The following is a 17,533-nucleotide window of genomic DNA, read 5'->3' on the forward strand; positions in this document are numbered from 1 at the left end:
TCTAAATTGACCTGAAATGTTCTATAAACAAATGGAATATTTTCTATACTCACTAAATAATTTTATTTTTAACTTAAGGATTGTTCCTACCAGTATGCAAGGTGGCTACATTTCATGTGAGTTTGGATGTGGAAATAATGTGAGATGGAAATATGAATAGATGCTTACTTCATGAATAAAATAAGAAATCATGTGAATCCTCATAAATGAAATATTTGTCAAAAAATGGCAAAACTTCAAAGTCAACCAGCCAAGTGACTTATACACTGGATTTTCCCTAGTGCCATGGGCAGCACCCATTCGCTGGTCACAGAAACACTGGCCAGTTTTGTTCAGGGAATGTGTGAGGTCATCAGAGATGCATCTCTCTCATAAAATGTGATTTATATGTACTGCTCACTAAACTCCCAGATCTCTTTCTCAGTGTACATCTTTGTAGATGTAGCTTCTCTTCTTTTCTTTACAATTCCCTTTCTTTGGCTTATGTACTGCTTTTCATATTATGAGACTAAGTTCAAAAGAAGGCCTTTCCAAAACATTTCTTAATATCCTTTCCATTTAGCCTTCCTTGGTTTTTCCTTTCTCTGGGTTTGCTTGGAGTGGGTACAAATCTTTTTCTAGAAAACTGCGTTGCAGTTTTGTGCACATCTTATTTACTATTGTGAAGGCAAGTTCTGTGTCATAGGTTCTGGGAAGGCAATGGTGCATAACGCAGAACTCAGAGTAAGAACTCAGTGTTTAAAATATAAATTTATACATTTACATATTTATGTATAGGGTGCCTACACAATAAACCAGGCACAATGTAATGTGCTAGAATTGGCAGTGACAAATTGGACAAATGGTCCTTGTGCAAACCTCTAGTTTAAACAGGAAGACATATACTGAATAAATAATTAAAATGTGACGATAAAAGAAGGATAAGAGACAGCTGAGAAACCTAAGCTTTTCCAGGGAATTAGAGAGTTAATCTCTGACCCTTATTTTTAAGCACCAAGGTTCTTTAAATAGAAACTAACAGTGGGAGATGTGTTTCCCCAATCAATAGCAAAGGTCAAGGAATTCGCTGCCAGTGAGCTACTGAGAAAGTCTTACATGTCAGAATACCTGTTACAGGTGCTCCGAATATTTAGAGTATAACTATATTTAAATGGGTTACATATCATAGTATATAATAATTAAGATAGTAGATTTCTGTTCCCAGTGGATGGTCTGAGAACAAATGGCTTTGATGCAGGATGACAGGGAACTATAGACAAAATCAAATCCAAATGCCTTTGCTGCATCATTTCTCTCTTTGGTACCTTGGTTGGCATTATTTCCACCTGGTGATAGAACTTGAGTTGTTTCCTTGAAAGTGAATAATAAAGGAAGAGCAATTAACATGGTGCTGAAGATGCAATTAAATATATGAGTGTCACTTCATGATTCATTTATGTTTATAAGTTACTCATTTATAAGTTTCTGATTTCAAAATTTTAATGAAATATATTGGATCTCCCACCTACCAGCATACAGGACATCCTACAACTATTTGTGGCAATAAAATTGAAAACAGATATACATCCACAAGTCAAAGGCTCAGTTAATTTAGAAGGGTCACTAATATTAATTTGGCTCAAGTGCCATGTCATTGGAATGCCAAGGCTGCAGACACCAGGCTTACAGGTGCAGACCACCCTACACACCTGTCATAGTGTATTGGGAAACTGAACCAGGGTGAAAACTCTGGCTTATATTGTGACAGGCTGACAGGGGATAGGCTGCTATACCATTTACTGGAATTAAGAAATATGTTATTAAGGGCTTCTTGACTCCCATTGCACCATAGTTACATGTGTTCTATGGTGCACTTTTTATTATATTTATGCACAAGTCCTATTTTGCATATGAGCTGTCTTTATTACCAATATGTCTCCTGTCTAGCACAATGGCAGGTACATAGTAGCCATTTTGTAAATGTTAGGAGAGTAATTCAATTTAACTTGTTCAGCAAATATGCCTTGTCCTGTTTAGCTGAGGACACAACAGTGAACCAAACAGGCAAAATCCAGCTCTCATGTTTACATTCTAGTAAGGAAGAAGACAAATAATGGACAACAACAACAAAAAAGATGTTAAGAGAGAAGGGCTATGGAGACAGAGAATGTGAGGTAAAGAGGAAGAAAATGTTGACGGGGTGGGGAGCTCTGCTATTATTTTATACAGAATGGACAGGGAAGGTCTCTTTGATAAATTTACTGAAGAATCATGAAGGGAATGAGGGGACAAGTCACTCAGAACCTAGGAGAAGAACCTAGGAGAGAAAGCATCTGAAGGCAGAAAGTGCAGCAAATGAAAACTCCTGAGGTGCGGATGGGTTGGGGTGATGGAAGAGAGACGCCAGGAGGCCATGTGGCTAGACTGGAGTGAATATGGAGGTGAGGGTTGGAGGCATGGTCAGGGATAAGGAAAGGAGTGATGGAGATGGGATCAGAGAAACAGCCACTGGGGTGAGGCTGGGGGAGTCTCCAAGGGCAGATCATGGAGGGTCTCGTAAGAGTATTATGAAGCATTTTGTTTTTACTTTGAACAAGATAGGAGGATTTTGAGCAGAAGAGTGACATGTATGTTGAGACTTTGTAGGGGTGCAAAAGTGGAAGAAGGGAGACCAATTAGGTCTCCCTGAATAAATTAGTGGATGAACGAATGAAAGCCAATTAGGAAGCAGACAAAGATGAATTCATTCTTGTGGATCCCCAGTGGTTTTCACTTAGGTATACACTTTCACTCCACACTCCTGACTACTCTAATTTTTAAAAAGGGCATTTCTGGCCAGGCACAGTGGCTCACACCTGTAATCCTAGCTCTTTGGGAGGCCAAGGTGGGCAGATCGTTTGAGCCCTGGAGTTCAAGACCAGCCTGGGCAACATGACAAACCCTGTCTCTACAAAAAATACAAAAATTAGCCAGGTGTGGTGGCGTGTGCCTATAGTCCCAGCTACTCAGAAGGTTGAAGTGGGAGAATTGCCTGAGACTGGGAGGTTGAGGCTGCAGTGAGCTGTGATTGTGCCATTGTGTTTCAGCCTCGGTGACAAAGTGAGACTCCATCTCAAAAAATAAATAAAAACATAGAAGGGTGTTTCTGTCTGCTTTTCTCAATTCAGGCCAACCTGATTTTCTAAGGTATGGTCAGTAGTCAGTGGTAAGTATTTCTTAGAACTGGAATAACAGAAAATTATGCAAATCCTTTATCCAAAGAAGATTCTACAGAACAAATATGTATGAATAAAGCATATCTACAGCTAACGCTCATGGTGTCTACTTGCTTTAACAGTTCAGACGTATGCTCTATAAGAGGTAGCTTGTAATTTCTATTGATACAGGGATGTGGCAAATGGCCTTTCTGTTTTGAGGATGAAAGAGAAAAGACATGGAAAATCCAGAGTCCACAGTGTTTGTTTCTCTATAATATTCTGGGCATAGAATGAAACCTAGATGTTTAAAGAGACATGAAGTTGATAGATCCTAGCGGCTGGCTAGTACACTTAAAGGTGGAGTGACTAATTATATTAGTTTTCCAGTATAATATTGTTAGATTTCGAGTTTTAGATTTCTATATACACATTGACTTTTTCTTCTCCGGTTTTTAAAATTGTATTTATTTTTCTGAAACAGGGTGTTGCTCTGTCACCCAGACTGGAGTGCAGTGGTGTGATCATGGCTCACTGCTGCCTCTGCCTCCCAGGCTCAAGTGACCCTTCCACCTCAACTTTCCAAGTAACTGGGACTGCAGGTGTGCACCAGCACACTCAGACAATTTTTGTATTTTTTGCAGAGCCAGGATCTCCCTATGTTGCCAGGGGTGGTCTCGAACCCTTGGCCTCAGCAATCCTTCTGCCTTAGCCTCCCAAAGTGCTGGGATTACATGTGTGAGCCACCATGTCTGGTCTCCAGTTCTTATGTCATAGATATTAAGTTTTTCCAAGCCCTAGTCTTTGTAAGTAAAAAAACTAAGAGCAGTTCTTTCCTCACCTAGGCGTTCCCTTTATTGATCATATTCAGACCTGGAATTATATTAATGACACTATTGAAACTAAGTCTGACTTAGTTGTTTAGTTTTCGGTGTAGATCACTAATTACTTTTAATCTTTTTTTGGATTACAAATCCCTTTGTTAAGTGATAAATGTTAAAGACCCTTTCTATAGAATAATGCACATGTGCACACACAAAAAATACACAATATAATTTGAGGGAAACCATCGATTTTCTGAATCCTATCTATGGAATTCCTTAGCAAGAGGTCAAATATTTAATTATATAAATGTATGCATTCAGATCAAGTCCATTGTCAGTATGTACATGTATAAGTGAAATCAGGCTCATGTAAATAGAAGGTGGTGAACTCTCCCTAGAATTTTTACTTTGCTCTGATTATAGTTTTTTTCTTTCTCTTTCATTTTTGGCCAGTTTTTCCTTACTTAGTAAGGGTCACAGAAAATTTGTTCCCGTGATACTTTGAGTGTTTTGGGAAGGTGTTTTTTCTTTCATGTTCTCATTCCAGTGAACCATCATTTTAATTTATACGTGGGTGATTCCCATCCAGGAAAGATTAAGACAATAAAAGACATGATCTGTACTTTTACTCTTGTGAGACAATAAATTTCCTCATTGTTGACAGACTGGGTTAGAGTTTTCTGTTACTTGCAACCAAAGCAGAATCAAAGATTTCTAGGTTTCTAGAGTAAGTTATCTAGAACCAAAACGGAATCAAAGGTTTCTAGAGTAAATTCTCTTGATACATTTTAAAAAGCATGAAATCCATATTCCTAATGACATTTTCACCTCTATTGTAGCTGTGCCACCTACTATTGCTAACTGAATTATTTTTTGCATGGACCAAGTATCAGGCTTACTTGCTTGGATCAGCTCCTTTGAAGTAGGCATTGACTGTTTCTGTAAATGCTGCTGCAACAGGGAGAGTGTCCTGGGCTCCCATGGTTAGGGGGCTGGGTCCCCTGGAAGAACCTGCATGAAATGAAAAGTTTTCATTTATTATGAAATTAAGAGACACTTTAGTATATGTGAAATTAAAAGCCCATTAAAGGATTAAGGAATAAAATCTACCCCTTAATGTTAAAAAAATGTTCTAAGAACCATAACTCTGTATATTCAACATAGAGCTCAAGTATTTAAAAGGAAATATTTGGCTAGTTTACAGACAAACACACTTGAAATTAATTCAATTACGTATTTTGGCACAGAAAAGAAAATCCAAGCAGAACAAAGTCACAGGGGTTTTCAAATGTTTTGCATAAAACATAAGGCAGTATTTGCATGACAGTTTGTACAGCAGGTGGTTAATAAAGACAATTATTAGTTTCCTATTTGAGCATTCAGTTCAATCAATTGCCCATACTAAGAACTTTTTTCATTTCTTCATTTTGAAGAGCAGCCAAGTGGTATCACATTACCCATTTTTTTTCCTGGATTATTTCCATTTCAAAAAGCCCAGTTACTCTCAGACCAAGTAAGCTCAAGTTTACATGTCCAAAAACATACACAACCGAAATATACACATTGACTTAGCACAAGACATAAATGCACTAATTCACACTATTAAAAATAACGCCAGCTCTCATATCTGTTGAACACCTGCTATACACAGGTGTTCATGCAGACATGGGCAAGGCATGTCTGTACGAACATGGGTGCCTTGCATGAATAATCTCATTCAAATTCCACATTGGCCTTGTGGGATAGGTATGATTATTCCCATTTTATAGCAGAGGAAACGGAAGCTCCATGTAAGTGACTTGCCTAAGATAATATAGTTAGTTAAATGGCAAAACAAAAATTCAAACCTAGGTGTATCTCCCTATGGAACTCACGTTTTTCCCACCATACCATGCAGTGTTCTAAATGAAACATTTTTCTGTATCATTTTACTGTAACCTGTAGCTTCTGAAAGCATCAACATTTAAGATTATTGTTTTTGTTATTGATCTGTGGGCATGGTATTGAGCAGTAAAGTTTTGGTAATTATTACATAAAGTATTTAATTATGTCACATACGCACTGCTTCCCCTTCCTGCCAAACAAAATGCATTTACTCCTCCCCACTCCCAGCATGGACTATATACTTTAGTGTTAGGCTTGTTTTCTTTCACCTTCAATAACTTTTGTCCTCTTCTCCAGGTCTGAAAACAATCTACCATTCGTACACCTCCCTCCTCAATAAAGCTTTCCTTGATCACTCTAGTTCATGCTAGCCTCTTTTCTGTCTCCTCTTGGCTTTCAATATCTTGGACTTGGCAATTGACAATTAATTTTTTTTTTTTTTTTTTTTTTTTTTTTTGAGACGGAGTCTCGCTCTGTCGCCCGGGCTGGAGTGCAGTGGCCGGATCTCAGCTCACTGCAAGCTCCGCCTCCCGGGTTTACGCCATTCTCCTGCCTCAGCCTCCCGAATAGCTGGGACTACAGGCGCCCGCCACCTCGCCCGGCTAGTTTTTTATATTTTTTTAGTAGAGACGGGGTTTCACCGTGTTAGCCAGGATGGTCTCGATCTCCTGACCTCGTGATCCGCCCGCCTCGGCCTCCCAGAGTGCTGGGATTACAGGCTTGAGCCACCGCGCCCGGCCGACAATTAATTTAACAAACAGTTATCTAATATCTAATATCTACTATGTATCAGGTATTATGGTAGGTGTTGGGGATTCAAAAACACATGGTCTTTGCCCTCAATGAGTTACAGTTCAATGTACTGATGTCATCAGCAGCAGCATTGTGATCATCAACATCATCAACAGTCACTAATCTTAATTACCTCCATTAACATTATTTGTTGCACACTTACTGTTTTATATATATTACCTATGTAAATGTATGAAGTAAGTACTGTCTTCATTTTACAGTTTGATGGAACCAAGGCTCAAAGAGTTTATACAACTTGTTCAGTCCTGCACAGCTGGTATGCATAAAGTTTAAGATTGGCACTGGGGTATGTATGAGTTCAAAGCTTAGACTCTGAGGACATTATTATTTTGCCTTCTTAGTACGCAATTATGTACCAAGTGGGCAATTACAGACTCACTGGGTGAGTCTGAAGTTGGAGTATGCATGGCTAAGTCTTTGCTGCCCATGGAGCCCTACATTTTAAAAGGGAGTTACAATGGCATTAGCTTCTTTAATGAGACCTTGACAGTCCCTAAAACCCAGCCTGGATGATATTGGCCTTCCACTAAATACGTGTTGAATTATCCACGGTTGGGTCTCAGAAAAGTAAGGTTTAAGCACATTTATAAACAATAAAGGCACAATAAACACAGGCCATTATTTTGTAATGGTGTTGTTCAGTTTAGTTGCTCTTAGTTGTTAGTTCAAATGTTTATTGAGCGACTACCAGTTTCTGGAGAAGAATGGCTTCTCTAACTGTTGGTTAAAACTAGGCCACAGTGGTAAGAGGGCTGGACTGTTACCACTCTATCAGGGTCATTGCTACTACGTGATTGAAACTTAGCGTTTGGTGAGGAGGATAGATAAATCTACAATCAAATGGAGTGATTTGATAAATTCTTTAAAAAAATGAGCAAAGCTCTATGAAAGCACTTAATGATGCTTGTATAGGTCAGGGAAGGTTTCATTAAGATGATATTGGAGCTGAAGTCTGAGGAAGAAAATGATCTTACAAAGAGTAGAAGGAAGGAGGTCTACCTTGTATCTACGTGTGGAGCTGAGCAGACACATTTAAGAAACCACAGCAAGTGTGGTACTGTTTGTGTGTGTATGTGAGTGTGGTGGATATTGAAGGGTGACATGTGGAAGCAGATGAGGCTTGGGGAGTTAGCAATTAGGTCATGAAGAGTTTTATATAAACATTTAGGAAAATTTGTCGTTATAGCCATTAAAATCCTAATTCCTTTTTGATAATCTAATACAAATCTAAGAATACTTTTCAGAGCAAATCACACACATATATATCATATTTATTATTTAAAGTAGCATTATAAATTTCCTGAGGTTCTTGGGGTTCTGGAACTTGGGTTAGAACACCCTGAATGGAAGATGGGAGGCCTCTGAAGTATTTGAAACAATGGACGTCAGTTTAGAGCACGCTAGCTATGTAAATGTATGAAGTAAGTATTGTCTTCATTTTACAGTTTGATGGAACCAAGGCTCAAAGTGTGGTGCATAGTTTAGTGAAGGAGACGATAATGTAGATGAGGAGATTTCTTAGGAAAAAAGATAAAAATGAGGAGAGAAGCAGATGCTAGTATATAAAGGGAATGTCATCATCATAATATTTTTCAATTCTGCAAAGCATTTAATAGTCTTCTAGGATAGTCTTATGAATAAAATAGTAAAAGTTGTATGGATCATAGTCTTGCCAAGCGAATTGACAATTAGATAAATCACAGTATCCAATGAGCATGAATCAGTAGCTATACATCCATTGCGAAGGAACTGTCTAGTGGATTATCTCAGAGACTGGTCCCTAGTTTGGGCTCTTTAGTGGCTTGGATAAAACTGAATAAAGTGCTCAGAAATGGCACATTGTAGTGGCTAAGAGCATGGGATTTAGCATCAGACATACCTGGGATTGAGTCCTGTCTCTGACACTTGTTATCTAAATGATCTTTGGCAGGGATGATGTCATGATACCCACTTTGTAGGCCTGTTCTGAGGATAAAATGAGGCAAAGCATTTAGCATCGCGCTTGAACCACAGTAAGCACTCAGTAATGATTAGCTACTTTTATGATGATCATCATGGCAGGTTCATTAAAAGAGCTAAAATTTTTCTTATAATTTTGAGGTACTGAACTGGAACTTATAAGAAAAATATCAGCAGAAACAAATGTAAAATTCTTATATATCAAGGTTTAAAATTAATGAAACAATTGTGGTTTGGTGAAAACTTGCTTGGTAGAAGAATACGTGAAAAAAAGCACCTGGAGGTTTTAGTTGATCATCAATTTTCTATTGTTGAGTTCTAAACCTCTTGCCTAGCTTGGGCTATATCAAAGGACGAGTAAGAGACACATCACTAGAAATGACGGTTGTAGTGCTTTTTGTTTGCTTGTGTGCTTTGTTTTAAAGCTCACAGATGGCAATTGGAACATATATCCACAAGTCAAAGACCACACTCTTCAGTGTAATGATACACAAGGCCATCTGTGGCATGATCAAGACCCATTTCTCCTTACCTACCTCCCCCCACGTCCCCCAACAACACATCCTCTAGCTATGATAACTTCTGGGCACTATAGTCCTTATTGTAGAACTGATCAGTGATGTCAGGGAAGGAGAAACACACAAAACAACAAACATTTACAAAGAACTTTCTTATCTTTAAGGATACAAAATTTATAACCCTAATTTCTTCACATCCATATACATTGCAATTGATATGCCATTTTGTGTTTTACTTTTTCCCACTTACAATATTTTTTATTGCTATTTAGTCTACATATCATTTTCTGCAACTATTTGTTATTCTACAAACATTGTCCAAATGTTGAACCACTTCTAGATAGCAATCTAAATCCATCTTTGTTTAAATTGGTATTGTTTTCCTTTTTTAATTTCCTTAAGATGTAATGTATTCCTACAAAGTAGAATGACCAAATCAAAAGGCAGATCAATGTTTAATTGACAAGAATACCAGGTATTTTGCATAAAGATTATACTCAGTGAAAATGATATGAGTAATAAATGAATGCTTTCATTCCCCCATAGCACCTCAGAGAGTTTTTGTTTAGTAGCATTATTGGAAAACAGGGCTAAAACCAGAAAAGTGTCCAAGATAATGAGAAATTCAAGCCTTATGGCCTAAGAGGACTAAGAAGGGCATGGAAACTGTTTTCTAATAACTGAAATAATATTAACAGACAGCGACTCTGGAGACCAGAGTTCAAGGCTATAGATCTGCAAGTTAATAGCTCTGTGGTCTTGGGGAAATCTCTTAAACTTAGGTTCCCTCCATCATGAAATGAAGGCAATAGACTGCATAGTGTCTTTGTTTTAAGATCCTATGATTTTAAGTCGTCTATAGGCATTTAAAATTTTTACAGTAAGAATAACTTTCTAACAGAAAAATAAACTGCCCTGGAAACAGCATACCCTCACTGGAGATTTGGATGGCTCTGTCGTATTTACTGAGACACTACCATGTACAAGATAGTGGTGAGGACATAAATATGTAGTCTTTCAGGAAAAAAGACATAAACATATGGAAAACTAAATAACAATAATGTATGCAAACAAGAGGTTAGGTAAGATGATGGTTCAAGTGACATCACTATGGGATTATTTCACTGCAAGACTAATTACTAAATGAGTGGTATAGCAGATGCTATTAGTTGATTTAATAAAGGAAACCTGGACTCTAGAGTCATATAGACTTCGGTGTGAATCCTGGCTCTTTGGCTTACCATCTGTATGTCGAGGGACAATGTATTTAAGTCTCTCTGTAATCAGTTTCCTCATCTTTAAAATGGTATAAAGTTAGTATCAATGTTAAAGGCTCATGGTGAACATCAAACGGCATAACATTTGTGAAATACTTAACATGGTATGTACTTGAAAACATATGACTAATATTATTGTTTTTGTTGCTGTCATTTTTGTCAGGATGAACTTTACTGAGGTTGTTGAATTAGAATTGGTTCTTTGAAGTTGAGTAGGTTTCTAGGCAGAAACAAAGGGAGATACAAAACAAATAGAATTCTTCACTGAGCATGGAGTTAGCGCAGAATTCTTTCAGCTTCCTTCCGTCACTAAAATTCTATCATATAATCTGTGCATGTGTGCCTAATTTTTCACATATCACATAGGTAGCTATTATATTGATTTCAGTGGCTTGATAATAATACTTGTGTCAATAGGAGATAAAGTTGTTTGAATGCATGTTTATTTTATTCAAATAAACAAATTGATTATTTGAATAATCATAATTAATTTATTAAAATGTGAGTTCTTGTAATAATTAGACATTGTGCTAGGTGCCGAAGGATACATAGAAATGTATGAGGCATATCCTTCCCTCTATGGAGTTTATTGTATAAAGGAGGATTATAATATTAACTACAAATGAAACACTGTATGAAGTTAGAGAACAGTCTAATATTGTAATTATTGTATTATTGTTGTTAATAATAATTTACCAAGAATTCAATTGGAGGCAGTATTTATTGACATGGTTTTTTTGTCTGTCCTTCAATAACATCAAAAATCAAACACTAACGTGGCTTTATGTCCTTTGTACCCTGGAGTGTACACAGGTTAGGTATAATTATCTCTAGCCCAAAGTAACCCTGCTGGTAAGTGGTGAAGCTCAAATTCAATCTTAGGTTTTCTGGCTCTCTTAATGGTAATTGTAGCAGCAATGAAAATTTCTATCTCTTACTGCATACCAACCACTATTCCAAGGACTTTACTTATATTAATTACTAATCCTGGTAATAAGGTAAGTTTATGAGCGCTCTAAGTACCATTCTTGCCCTTGTTTTACAGATGAGAAAATGGTTTCAAGTCATTCAATAGCCTTGCCATCGTCACCTGGCAAGTAAACAATCAAAACAGAACTGTGATGCAAACCAAGCACTGCCTGACTCCGGATGCCACCATCCTCCCTACCTGGCTCAAGGAGCATAGAAGTCAGGAGAGAGTTATCTTAGGAACCTGATTATGTATTTGTGGTACCCCCAGAAGGATGAGTTGCTGCCATTAGCCTCTGGACCTCCAACAGAAAAGCATCTCCAGAGTACTGGGAAGTAATTGACATGCACGCTTTGAGGGGGTTCTGAGGAACGGAAGAGGGCACAGAGAATCGCCAGTGTGTGACTGTGTGTTTTCTGAAAGGCAGTTTTCTGTGACTCTCATTACCAAGCAAGGTCACACAGATATACACATGTAGACAGGCTGAGGCTAAAAATAATTTAAATTCTTAATAGCAGCATGACTTCTGACATCTTTAAAAGATGAGGTCCTTAATTTATGAAAGCATTTCATGGGAAGACAAATGAAAAATGAACGTGGGGAAGGAGAACAGATTGTATATGTAAGTGTTTAAAGAAGAGGAAGAGAGTTTTTAGAAGAGAAATAAAAAATTAGAAAAAAAAGAGGAAAGAGAAAAAAAGCAAAATGCACAGGTACAGAAATTGAATACAAGTATAAGGTTTTCTTTTATAAATAAAGGAGCGTTTGCCTCCTGAGTTTAATCAAGGTGCCTCCTATGCACTTCTGCCAATCATGTGCAGTGAGCAAGCCTGCATTCGGGCAGGCCAGTCTCCTCTTCCTGTGCACTTTCTCCATTTTCCATATAATCTCGTTCACTTTGCAATGTCGAAGTTTAGCACTTTCTCTCATCAAAGCCAGCTCATGAAGACAACGTATTTTCAGTTTTACATTTAGTATGAATTTATGTCAAACTAGTGGCTCCCTTGGGGGTATTGTGGCATTTTCACAAAATTAACAATAAATGGTAATATCTATTATGTAATGTATTCATACTCTGTGCAATAATTCACGTGTGTTATCTTCCTTAATTTGCACCACCATCTCACCAAGTAGGTGCTATTTCAAACAACTGTTTCTTATAGGAAAGCTAGAGTGCTTAAGTAACCTGCTCAAATTCAGATAACAAATGCCTGCAATAAGGAGTCTAGGATGGCGTCAGAGGGTGTGGGCTTCAGTCTTGACTGTGCTTCTTCAATATTTGACCTGAGATGGTCAATGATTCTAGCTTCACCTCTGTTAAATTGGGACAATAATACCAGTGCTTCCAATCTTATCCAAATGCAGGAAGGATCTGCACCACTAATGCCAGATGCCAAGACAGCTGCATATTTTACCTTCTGTTCATCTGAGGTTGGAAACAGTCACCCCGAAAACACAATCTGAAGCATGGACAGCAGGAGAGAGTGGTCTGATTTGTTTACTGACTGTCCCCATTTTGCAGGCTATCAGGCCAAACAACCGCCCACCCTACCAGATCTGCTGCAGGCAGGGGGCAAATGACCCTTATGCCCAGGGATGACAATACAGGGATATAACCAACAGATGGAGACATCAGAAAGCCTCAGAGTGCATAGAAGAGAGACAATGCTCCAGAAGATATATGAAGTAGCAAAGAGTGAAAATTAGACTAGTTTTTTTCTTTAAAAGCTGATGGTATTAGTTAGAATTAGGAAAAAGATAAATGAGACCCAACTGTATAATAATTTATAGAATATGTTATATATAATGCAGGGACAAAGAGAAAGAATGTTGGAAAGAGATTGGATTAATTCTGAATCTGGGTTTTACCCTTACTCTGTGACCCTGAAAAATTACCTGACCTCTCTGAGTTTCAGCTTCATCATATTGTAAAATGAAGAGAGTACCTTTTGCAGACATTCGGAGGATTAAATATGATGATACAGGATGTTCTATGTTCTTGTTATTTGAGGATAGTCAATAACAGAGAAGTCATTTAACAATTAAGGTACTTAAAATGGATACTAAAATTTCATAGTACATAATGACAGACAGGTTTGATTGAGATTCTAACCTGTCATAAATTAAACTTGTGAAACGATCTTTTATTAACAAAGTTTAAGCTACATTAATAATTGAGTTCTTAGAATGAATAAAAATAATTTGTGTTGATATTTTTGGGAAGGGTATATTTTTCTGATAAAATTGTATTACAGCTTTACACATCACCCAAGATTTAGGTTTGGCTTTGATTCATGATCATCAATAGAGCATTATTGCAGAATTAATTGAGAGTTTTATACATTATTCTAAGGGTCTCTCAGTTTCTCGTCTTTGTTTTGAAGTGGCTCGGATGTAAGCTTATGCTTTTCCCTCTCTTTTAGTAATTAATAGTTTTAATTTCTGTTAAATTCTAAACTGACAATGACTTTGGGTGTGATGAAAAGCTTTACATCACCAGTTTCATAGACTTCATGGAATCCTATATCCTTTCTAAGACTGGCAATTTCACTTGCAATAAATATGCACTGTATTTGCGTGGTATATCCATTGTTTATATGATCAGATGTCTACGGGAAAACTTATTGGGTTCTGCATTCATGTAATGGGTGGGGATGGACACCAGTGTTAATTTGGGAAAAAGTGTATTAGAATGAGGACTAAGTAAATAGTTTCATGTTGCTGTGGTCTTTGCTTGTCTTCAGAATCCAGTAACTGCAAGGTAACCAAGAGTGAACACTGGGACAAAGAGTTTCATTAGTTTGTGTAAATTACAGTACCTGGCACACAGTAAAAACTCAATAACTTGGCAGCCATTATCATTAGCAGTGAAGAAGAATTTGCCTCACAGTCATGACATGTAACATACTGTTTTAGGCTCTCCTCAGCACCAGATGCATTTAGTAAATGAGGAAAGCATAAAAAGAAAAGTAGAAATTCTTTCTATATAGTTCAGTAGAAAGAACTGTATCATGAGAGCTTAACTTGAAAAGGTAAGTATGCTCCTGTGACATTGTAAATCTTAGCTGAAGTGAAGTTACTTGTTTATCATAGCAAAAACTTTTCAAAAATGTTTAGGATAGATTTGGGAGAAAAGAAGTCAAAATAAAGTTATCACATACAATTTTTTAATTTTTTTCCCTTTTCTCTAAATCTTGGAATATTATGATTGTAGTTGGCTTAGATTATATAAAATATTATATAAAATATATGATATATAAAATATATATTATATGTGTGTAAATTGTGTGTGTACATGCTGCATATAAATATCTATCTCTATATAATATTTTCTTGAGTGTTTTGATACTCTTATACCATCACCTAATCTAATTGATAATAATGCTACCATGAGAACTAAAAGAACATATACTTTCTGAATTCTGGGGATTGTGCTAAATGTTCCACACGCATTTCCTTATTAAATCCTCACACTTTTAAGAAAGATGTATTGTTATCCCCATTTTACAGCTGACAAACTGAAGCTTAAAAAAGTCAAGAAGCTTCTGTAAGTGCTGCCTTGGCTTCTCCTGTCCCGAGTAGCATCAATTGACCTGCTGAGTGAGAATACAAAGGAAAAAGGGCAAACCTCAAAAGGGGAGGAACAATATTATCGAGTACTTGCTATGAGCTAGATACTGTCTTTTATGCTTTACACACAGTGCATCATTTAATTATGACTACAACCAGGTGTCCAGATAGGCATTACTACGTATTACAGATCAAGAAACTGAGTCCGAGAGGAGAGAAGCATTTACCCATGTTTTTGCAGCCAGTAAATGGTGGAGTCAGAATTCAAATCTAGATTCACTTGACTCCACACTTTTCCATATAAGAGCCCCATAGGCCTCGTCCTCACCCACGGTGGCACTGGGTGAGTTATCCTTGCTACATACTTTTCAGAATGCTGCATATTCTCCTTCATGAAAATGAGGAAAGTGTACTTAAGAAAGTCAGTTCTCCAACGAGAACACATGGACGCAGGCAGGGGAACAACACACATTGGGGCCTGTTGGGGGCGGGAGGTTGGGGAGGGATAACATTAGGAGAAATACCTAATGTAGATGACGGGTTGATGGGTGCAGCAAAACACCATGGCACATGTGTACCTGTGTAACAAACATGCATGCTGTGCTCATGTATCCCAGAACTTAAAGTATAACAGTTAAAATAAAAAAGAAATTCGAATGATTAATAAACATGCTTGGATGCCCTAAATAAATAAATAAATAAATAAATAAATAAATAAATAAGAAAGTCAGTTCTCATAGAGTAGAATTAAGAGCACGGGATTTCTGAGTATGTAAATAGGATTAGAGTTATTTCCAGTCTTCCTCCTCATAAATCTCTGCTCACTTGCCCTGGTTATATATATATTTCATGTGCATATATATTTTTTCACTTTTCAAATTCTGCTCAGTCCAGAAACATACAATCAATTGACATTTTTCTCCATGTTTGGTAGAGAATTTGTCTTCAACCTGGGTCTTTGCCTAGAGCACCTAAACTGTCATCCAAAATTAATGCCCACTTGAATTAACTTCCTAAAATGTTTGACTCAGAAAATGAGAAAATTATACTTTCTTTTTATTATTGAAGTCAGAACAAGTGTATTCAACAAAAAAACTACTATTAAATATGAACATAAGGCAGAAGACAAAGCCATAATAAAAATGAAAGAAAAGTGAATGTACACTTGTTCAAATTGATTTCCTCAGGTAGTCTAAAAACAGGATTTCCTTTGTCTTAGTATGAAGGCTCATACAGCCAAATTTTAAACACTTTCACATAGACAGCAGTGAGAGTTTGATCAAGCATCGGAAACAGCCAGCTATAGCGTGGTACTATGAAGAATACGAATAAATATATCAAAAGCTAATTTACGTAAAGCACTTGTATACAATGGCCACTGTGCTGAACACATTACATGCCTCATGTCTTCTAATCTCAAAACATCTCTTTGAGATACACTCTTTTAAATTAAACCTTAGTGAAGTTACATAACTTGCTCAAGGTAATTTGCTCTACAGTAAGTAGGGGAGGTGGGACTGAAAACCAGGTCTAACTTCCATTGTATTATTAAACCCTACCCTGTGTTAAAGATGTTCACCCCTACATCCTAGGAAGTTGTGATCCGAGATGTAGCTGCAGGCATAGCATGCCTTCTCAAAGCGGAAGTATCACCCCAAAGGGAGTAAAAATTGGTTCTTTGGGGAAGGTGAAAGAAATCTTACTTGTTAAATATATAAAGCACACAAATATACATATAGCACATGACCAGATGTACAGTACATCTGTGATATTAGAATTCGACTTGGGGAGCAATTAGGGAAAAACAAGGTCTAATAGAGGCTCTCTGGGCAAGGAAAGAGGGATAATGAAAAAAAAGTTTGAGAAGCACTAATCTCAGGCTTAAAAGGGCCAAAGATGTGAACGCCCCTGGACAACTCATCAACTCTCTTGGAAAATTAACAGTCGTCTACCAGACTGTGCAACTGCTGGTGGGAGAAACTGCCACATTCTTTGGAATCTAAGCTACAGGATTTTGACAGATGAAACGAGTAGGTTATGACTGATATGCATCTTAAAGGGACACTCAGATGCTAAAACTGTATCTGTCAAAAATTTCTTGTTGACTTTCAAGGAAATTGTTTACTTTGCAACAATTTATAAGTAAATTCTGGAAAGCTAATACAGATAAAATTCTGGAATTTTTGATGTGTCACAAAATTAAACCATCAATGCAAAGAGTATAAAGAGGTCAAAGTTATAAACATATGGTATAGAAAAGTCATCACGCCACTATGATATTAACTGTAACTGCTGATGGCCAGAAGTGATTCAGATGTGTCTGCAGATTCTGAATATGAAATAGATTTAGGCTCAGTTTCTGATGGTTATACTGAAGATAGTGGCTTGCATTTGTCTATTATTATTGTTCAGGAAATAAAATGCTTTTCTACACTTGAAAAAGTTTATTTTGCACCCAAAAACTTGTGAAAACAATGGAGCATATCCCAATGAATGGCTTCTTGGGATCAAGTAAATGCAGCACACATATTTGTGTGTGTATGTG

General features: G+C 37.1%; 1 protein-coding gene across 33 annotated transcripts in view; it reads right to left on the bottom strand.

Moving 5' to 3' along the window:
- LOC105498451 (SH3GL interacting endocytic adaptor 1) overlaps positions 1-17,533 on the bottom strand; it is a 216,421-nt gene that overhangs the window by 26,601 nt on the left and 172,287 nt on the right. For all 33 annotated transcript variants that reach the window (XM_071091756.1, XM_071091752.1, XM_011770582.2 and 30 more), the window contains one exon: positions 4,897-5,008. In XM_071091756.1, the coding sequence (XP_070947857.1) occupies positions 4,897-5,008 (112 nt within the window). The remainder of the gene's footprint in view (positions 1-4,896; positions 5,009-17,533) is intronic.

Source organism: Macaca nemestrina, chromosome 1 (assembly GCF_043159975.1).
Source record: "Macaca nemestrina isolate mMacNem1 chromosome 1, mMacNem.hap1, whole genome shotgun sequence".
In the NCBI taxonomy this organism is placed as follows: domain Eukaryota; kingdom Metazoa; phylum Chordata; class Mammalia; order Primates; family Cercopithecidae; genus Macaca; species Macaca nemestrina.